General features: G+C 42.1%; 1 protein-coding gene across 1 annotated transcript; it reads left to right on the top strand.

Moving 5' to 3' along the window:
- The first annotated feature begins 229 nt into the window (after positions 1 to 229).
- LOC103717512 (WRKY transcription factor WRKY24-like) lies at positions 230 to 3,321 on the top strand. The gene is made up of 5 exons (XM_008805938.4): positions 230 to 703; positions 1,142 to 1,330; positions 1,483 to 2,126; positions 2,221 to 2,382; positions 2,603 to 3,321. The coding sequence occupies exons 1-5, from the start codon at positions 374 to 376 to the stop codon at positions 3,078 to 3,080; spliced, it is 1,803 nt and encodes a 600-aa protein (XP_008804160.2). The 5' UTR covers positions 230 to 373; the 3' UTR covers positions 3,081 to 3,321.
- Positions 3,322 to 8,549: the final 5,228 nt, after the last annotated feature.

The raw sequence follows: 8,549 nt of genomic DNA, 5'->3' as shown, positions 1-8,549 counted from the left end.
AACACAGAAGGCCCAGGGCAGCCTCGGTCTTTTGATAAAGAGTGACGTGAAGTCCCCTCGCCTGGCCTTACAACCGAAGCACTCAGCCGCCTTCGTTCCAGTCAAACCCACGAGCTTTGACCGCCCTCCACGGTCAAAACTTTCCCCAGACCCTCACCTTCTCAGAAGATGCCTCGCCTTAGCCCATCCCACACGTATGGCCCCCTCTCTCTCTCTCTCCCCTCTCCGCTCTCTTCATCTCTCATAAGCCCATGCACACATTTTGACACCACACTTTTTTTAGACCAACCCGTCCAAACCTTCGCCCAACTCCTTAAATTCCTCCTCTTCCCCTCTTCTTCACTCGTTTGTCTCATCTTCTTTCTTTCTCCTCATGGCTTCTTCCACCGGGAGTTTAGATGCCTCATCCAATTCCCACCCGGCCTCTTTCTCCTTCTCCTCCCCGTTTGCGACCTCCACCTCCGAGCTCCTCGCTCGAGTTGGCGATGATAACGCCGATGACCGATCGAGGATTCCGGCGAGGCGAGGGCTGTCGGACCGGGCAGGCTCCGGCGGGGGAGGCATACCCAAGTTCAAGTCTATACCTCCGCCCTCGCTGCCTATCTCCCCTCCTCCTTTCTCTCCTTCTTCCTATTTTGCCATCCCGGCTGGTCTAAGCCCTGCTGAGCTCTTGGACTCTCCAGTCCTCCTTTCCTCTTCTAACGTAAGTATGCATATGAAGTAATTCATTTAAAATCGACTACTTTCTTTTATCATATAGCCCTTTGTAAATATGAGAATAGAGGTTCTATTTGTTATTAGTTAGATGAGCTGCTGCCTTCTATTCTTCAGCTTTGATGTAATTATAGGGATTAAGTTGGTGGCTTTTGATGGTTTCATATAGATGGAACACATGGTGCTGTTTTATTGTTTTGTTCTATTTTTGGATGATGATGATGATGAAGCATGAGAAAACGTCTCTTCTCATCACTCGATCTTTCTGGGTTCCTTTTGCCTTTATCTTTTCTTTTTTTAGCTGATGGATCTGTCTTTATTTCTAAGTGGATCTAATATTATTTCTCTAGACGTATACTTTCCAATTTCCTTCTATAACTGGATAGCAGTTCCTGCTGTGCTAACCAGTTCATTTGGTCGGGAACAGATCTTGCCATCTCCAACCACTGGGACTTTTCCTTCGCTGGCTTTCAATTGGAGAACCAAGTCGGCTAATCCTCAACCAGGCATCAAGGAGGAAAACAGGGCCTGCTCTGATTTCTCTTTCCAGCCCCACACAAAGCCCATGAACTCCCAATTCGCATCCTTCCAACCTTCTTCGGCCGCAGTTACTACGGTACTTGTTCTGATCTCTCCTTATCGATTCTCAGTTTAATCATGATTGGTCGCACAAAGCGCATCACAATTTCGACTTCTTGAGTGATTTCCATATACAATTCTGCATGTTCCTGTCATTCATTAGTTATGTCTTGGTGTTTATCGATATAGGAAGAGGCCTTCAAAGGACATCATCAACTATGGAGTCACCATGAGACCAGCAACAATAATTCTGAGCTATCCTCACAGAAAAGCAACATTAAAGGTGAACACATGGTGCCGATCCGAACTAGTTCTTCAGAAATTCCAAATCTGCAGGCTAATTCCCAGGGAAACAACAACGGCGGGTGCCAATCAGATTACAAGCACTGCAGTCAAGCTGCTCAGACCCTTCGGGAGCATAGAAGGTCGGATGATGGCTACAATTGGAGAAAGTATGGACAGAAACAGGTGAAAGGAAGCGAGAATCCGCGGAGCTACTACAAGTGCACCTACCCGACTTGCCCGACAAAGAAGAAGGTGGAGAGAAACATGGACGGGCAGATCACTGAGATTGTGTACAAGGGCACCCACAACCACCCAAAGCCTCAGCCCACTAGAAGGAATTCAGCTTCTTCTCAGGCAATTCAGGGTTCCGTCCCTTCTGAAGCATATGATCATTCGTTCGGGGGCCAAGCAGGCACCCCGATCGACTCCGTCGCAACACCTGACAATTCCTCAGTTTCCTTTGGTGATGATGACAACAATATGAGCTCGCAGAGGAGCAATTCCAGGGGAGATGACTTTGACGAAGACGAGCCTGATGCCAAGCGTTGGTAAGCTTCTCAAGGCGAATTGCTCTTATGGTGAACTGACTTGAAGTGCTCTAAATTGGAACAGATATTAATTAGGCCTTGTTATTGTTTTCAGGAAGAAAGAAGGTGAGAATGAGGGGATATCAGCTTCAGGAAATAAGACAGTGAGGGAACCTAGGGTGGTGGTTCAGACCACGAGCGATATCGATATCCTTGATGATGGGTATCGGTGGAGAAAATATGGGCAGAAGGTGGTGAAGGGGAATCCAAACCCAAGGTGAGGAAACACTTCATCTAGCTCTCAACATGCGAAACATGTTGCACAAACTAGGCTTGTGGCCAATTTGCAAGAAGCTAACCAAGCATAACCCTGGCTTTATATGAAGTTCTGCCTAAATTAATTAGCTCTGCTGGGTAATTCTCATAGTATATTTATTACATCAAATTTTGGCCTGGTTTGCATTCTTACCATTTAAGCGCTTGCTAACGATCAATAGGAGCTACTACAAATGCACAACTATGGGTTGCCCGGTGAGGAAGCATGTGGAGAGGGCATCGCAGGATCTAAGGGCGGTGATCACGACGTATGAGGGCAAGCACAACCATGATGTTCCTGCAGCTCGGGGAAGCGGGGGGCACGCAGTTACCAGGTCTTTGACAGACAACAACAACAACTTCAGCATGGCAATAAGGCCTTCAGCCATAGCCAGCCATGCAAACCACGTCGCTGCTAGCTCTCTCTTCGGGGGCCGGCTCCATGCATCGGAAAGCCAATCTCCATTTACACTAGAGATGCTGCAGAGCACGGGGAACTACGGTTACTCTGGATATGAAAATTCGATAAATTCCTTCGTGAATCAGCAGCAGCAGCAGCAGCAGCAGCAGCAGCAGCAGCAGCGACACATGGAGATTATGTTCCCTAAAACTAAAGAAGAACCAAGAGAGGACATGTTTCTCGAGTCATTGCTATGCTGAAAATGGTTTGAGGGAACTCGGAAGGATCACAGTCAGTTGTGTTGATCAGGATTATTTGGCGTATTTTGTAGGGCTTTGTTGTAAATTAAAAGTGATATAGAGAAAACCTAGTGTCATTTGTTCATTTGTTTGAGGCGCTTTTGTTTTCCAGACCAGGCCTCTGATGCTCCTATATCACTATGTTGTAAAACAGAGGAAGGAGAACACAGGTTATTTGAATATGTTATATGGCTCCATCTTATTTCCATTGCCCCGTAAAGGAAATCTAACACGGTATTGGGAGCACAGGAACCCCACCATTTGAAGGATAGACTGAAGAAGGTTATTTGCCCTCAGACTCGTGTAGAGTGCAAGCTAAGAGACGAAAGCAGCACCAAAATTACTTCAAGCGAAACATGGATGTATTCTAGGAGGTTGGGATTAAATTTATTTGTTTTGCTGCAGCAAAAAATTTAGCAGCCAAGTCTTTCTGATAACCGGATCCACAAAAAGTGAATCAATAACATGCCCCTGAAGACTAGCTAGAGTGGAACCTTGGTACTTCTGGACACTGCGTTGAATTGGAGAATTTTAGTAGTCATGAACCCTGAAGCGAAACATCTCTAGATTTTTGTGTAATCTGCTCACAATCTATTGACATAATTTTAAACTGTGAAAAGCATGAATTTACAGGTAGATTCTGTTCTGCTGATCTTGGAGTTCAGAAGCAAAGCATGCAAAATGAGAGACAACGAAGTCAGCAAAGAGAGGAAAGAAAGAAACAATAGAAAAGAGCAATCCGAGTAAAATAAGTCCCCCAACTTAAAGAAAGATAAGCAGAAGACCTGACTGAATAAATTAGTTCTTCCATAGCTATCAAAAAGATGTCATATTGTTATCACCTTGGAGTTTTTTCCTGCCAGGCCACACACGAAATTGCATGATGTGTCACAGGTTTTAGATTACTTTCTTTAATCACTACGGTTAGTGGGACATTTTAAATTGACACCTGCAACCAACTCTCATTTGAATACGAAACTTTGAAAAGTCCGAGATTTTTGGCACGAGGATCCCCCACCTGCTTCATGTCTTTTTTTTGCCTCACAAGTCTAGTCTGTCAACTCGTCCTTTTTCTGACTCCATGAGAAGCTTCAGCAACTTGCCCACAACTTTCGTGCTTTTGGCCTTTCTACGACGAAAATACCCCCATCCAGTCGATCAAATTACTCTCTGCTCATTAGCATTTAAAATTCTAGGTCACGTAAAAACAAGATAAGTGACATCTCTTGGAGAGATCTAGAAAGGCTCAAGAAGGGTTCCAACTTGGCTTTGGGAGCTAAAATATAACTTTAAGATCTACATATCTTAATAGGCCTTGCAGCATGCTTAATAACATTTTGATGATATTTTTTTCCCTCTATGAATCTTAGGTTATCAGAATACTTATATTTTATGTATGTATGTGTATATTTTTTTTTAATGTTACAAGATATGTCTTGCCGGGCACGGCTTGACGTATTGGTTGGTGGGTTTAGATAGCTGGAATCGTACGTCCGCCGCCTTGTCGAGATTGTGTGAAAGCCATGGATGATCACTGCTGCTTCCCCTCTAAACATCGGAAAAGTTGGCTCGAAGTTTGTTCGCTTGCTCATCATACTAAAGCAATTAAAGTTGGCAATTTGGACTGAATATCCGTAAAAGCCAGGGTGGTGTCGAGAGCATGGACGTTTCTCACTTGGGTCATTTTCCAGCGTCCCTCATGATAATTTTGTAGGAACGTTGAAAGCCTGGTTTCACCCAAAGATGTTTCAGGTCGAGCACAAGACCATGTCCCAACTCTCCAAACTGCTGTTTAGTATTGAAGGTGTTTCCTGTGTATGCCATGTGTATTGTTTTCGATGAAAAGGAAGGCAAAACTATCCGGTCTTTATTAAAAAAGAAAAGTTTATAGAAACTATTTATAAAAAATTGCAAGAAAGAAAAATATAAAAAAATAATAAATTTTTTTTACAAAAGATAGTAGTTTGTAAATAGACATGTTAAGCTATTCAACAAATTGAACAATCTCTTAAGCCTGTGTGCGTGGTATGAGAAGTAGAGAAGCGTCTGTTGGAGATGGAGATCTAAAGATGCAGACAGATAGCTAATAAGTGTAAATTCCCATCACAATGTAAATGCTCACATGTCTGGAGAGAGACAGAACAAAACAGGGTGATAAATAAGAATATTCAAAAAAATACTAGAATCACATATTAAAAAAACATATGCTGCAAATTAGGTTGATTCAAATCTTAATTTGAATGTGCAAACAATTCGTTTCAATAAATTTGATGGCTAGTGGAGGTCTCACCCTTAGCCTCCACGTTCATCAAAAAAAAAGAAAGTGCCAATAACAAAGTTGATAAAGTTACTAGGAATTGGTTATACTAGAGATCTAGGTTTAAATCTCGCTTTCGTCCTAAAAAAAATTAGGGCAGTATTTGTGTTTGTCCCTCCTATGCATGGGAAAGGAAAAAAAAAAAAGACCTAACTCATATATAACGTGATTCAATGACGCGATATGCCTCAATAACGTGAAAGCTCAAAGCAGTTAAATATGATTCAATAACGTGACCTAACTCGTATATATCCTTTTTGGTAACAAGGTACTTGATATGTCTCAGATCCAACCATCAGGATAATAAAACCGGCTAATAGTAGCTCACCTTACGGCCTCTATTAAAAATGCAGTAGAGCCATTTAAAACTCTTCCAACGACCAATGATTACATCTCGGCCCACAAATGCACGTTCTGTGCAATTAAGCCTAGCGATATGCTTTAACTTGTAGGCAATTATCGAAAAGTTAAGACACACATCTACCGTATTCGATGATGGGCACCGACTCTCACTCTATATAATCTAGATCCAAAGGACCTCCAGGTATGCTTGTTTTTATTTTCATGCTATTTTTGGTTTTTTTTTCAAGTCTCCATTGTTTTTAAAAATTTTTGCTTGATTTAAACATCAGAGGGTACCCTACCCGATAAAATCTGGCAATCTTCGGCGTTTTCTTTCTTATTTTTAAGTCGGACTCTTAGCTCCAAGCAAACCATTTCGTCCGGCTATAGCAATCCGAGCACAACCGGCCACACTCCAATTTGATGGCTCATCCGATTGTCCCAGCTCGTATTTGGCGGCAGCAATAACAACAACTTGATGGCTGTCAAATGTGACCACTTTGTTTTAAGCAGCGTCATCTTGGCTTTTGGTATGCGAGAGAACAAACCCTTTGGACCATGCATGTATTGATCGAGCCAAGCAAAAAGCTAGTAAAATTATGAAAATAAAGGACAATGCTTGCAATCTAAACCATGCCCTAGCACGAAAAAATCATACCTTTTTTTTCTGTTTTGGGGTCCATACTCCATAAACGCACCGAGTCCAGCACTTGTATCTCCAATCAGATCTGGATTCATTTTTTTCCTATATAATGAATGTTAGGCCAGAATTCAGATTTATCGCCATATTACTCCTTTGCACCCAATGGCGCATGACATCAAAACACATAGCAAGCAAGGTTAGTGGTCCTGCACCGGAACATAGACTCCAGTCTTTTGAAAGCTAATCTGGACTAACCAGTTGAACAGAGTTAGACCAGAACCGGTCATGTTCTTATGTCTTCCAATCGTCTAAACTATGTAATTCATTATCAAAACTGATGTATCTGGTCAAGTCAGTCAGATTGGACTAAACAACTAGGTCAAGACTCGTTACTTAATATTAAACAAACAATTAACTAAATACTTATGTAGTTTATACAACAGTGACCGGGTAGATCTTCAATTTACTTGTCTGAGATGTACTAAACCTTGTATAAAAGGGTTGTCGCAACCAAGTGACTCAATGTGGTCATAAGGACTAGTTCGTACGTCTGTATATATGAAACAGTGTCAACTCTTTAGTCACAACTCTAGTTTCAATGTGTCAGTAAAGTCAAGCTCTAGAGCTGTACATCTTTGACTTTACATGACCCAAAGGAAGGTTTTGATTTAATGGTTCTACAACCTAGGTTCACTTGTCTCATTTATCTTGGCATGACAAGATTTCTAATAGCCTGATGCTATAACGAGTAGGCTGACCCATTACTCTTACGAGCCATGTTTAACCTGCAAGGGCGTCAATAGGCCGGTCATGCCAAGGATCGAATCTATTATAGGATTAAAATCTCGGGTCTAAGCTAAACATGGTCCAAACAAGTATGCTCAACCTGAACTTGACCCAACAAGCTGGATTTAAGCTTGTCTCATTTCATGCCTGATCGTGTTTTATAGCCTTAAAATTCTGGCGCTAGCCAAACGTTTTGGGCTTTGTACTTTTCAAGGCTGGCCTGAATTGCTCGCCCTCGCCATGCCCGTTTTAGCTTAGATCCTTGAGCCACTGGGGCCGAACTGGTCTACCGGCTGCCCTAACTCCGGCAGCTGGGGGTCTTAGTAGGTTGCTAGGGTCCCACATCTAGGCTACGTCTCCAACGTCATGCCCAGAACATCGTAGAACAAATCGAGCCTGAATGCATGGTTTCTCATCAAACTGAAACCCATTCTCAAATTTCACAAGCTCCGATCCAACAATTTTTCATAAAGTTGTTTGGTTTTCTTTTTATTTTTTTTTTGGTATAACGGTTGCTCACGCTATTCTGATATAGGTACAGTCAGCAGAATCAAAAGCAAAAAAATGACAAAGCAATGGAGAAACGGCCTCCTGGTTTTGAGGGGATTAAATTGAATAAGTCTAATGCACCGTCCATGGCCATCCACGTCTCACCCCTGAGTCACAAACTAGAGAATTTGAGCGTCGAACTCAATAGCAAGCACAATGTGATTTATCAGCGATGGTCACATTGGATCTGCTGCATCTTTAGACAGGGCTGCTGCACCTTCCATTTAGGAGCCGTTAGGATTGTTGCCCGACAAAAAAAAAAAAAATTGAATCCGTTGGCTGCGCACTGGCCACACCCAGTCGAAGCCCTCGATGAATGGTTTAGAGCAATTCTTTAGATTTGCTAAATTAAATAATTTTAAATTATATTTGCATAATGCAGCATAATTAAATTAATATTTTATAGGACTAAATTGTTCTACATCTTATTGCCCTGTGACTTATTTAGGAGACATGAATGGTTTATATAAGAAAGGCTTGACCATCATTAAAATGGAGATTTATTTATATCGTCTATTGTTGTTTTTCTTGACATATTAATCTCATCCCAACTAAATTGTTCCCATCAAGAGGAGGTCACAGTTTAAGCAAACCTCCACTGAATCTTTTCTCCCATCAAACACAGCCTTCTGCACCCTGAATGAAGCATGTCATTGCAGTGTTATCATTCCATCTCCGGGGAAGAGCAATCCTCTTACATGTAACCAGAACAAAACATCTCTCCTTAATTACCACTTCAGAAGAAAAGGGTATAGCCGGAATGGAAGAATAAGCAAACCAAAGGTAGATGCAC

The sequence above is a fragment of the Phoenix dactylifera genome, chromosome 3 (genome assembly GCF_009389715.1).
Source record: "Phoenix dactylifera cultivar Barhee BC4 chromosome 3, palm_55x_up_171113_PBpolish2nd_filt_p, whole genome shotgun sequence".
In the NCBI taxonomy this organism is placed as follows: domain Eukaryota; kingdom Viridiplantae; phylum Streptophyta; class Magnoliopsida; order Arecales; family Arecaceae; genus Phoenix; species Phoenix dactylifera.
The sequence above is the reverse complement of the archived record's forward strand: the minus strand, read 5'-3'. Positions and strand labels throughout refer to the sequence as shown.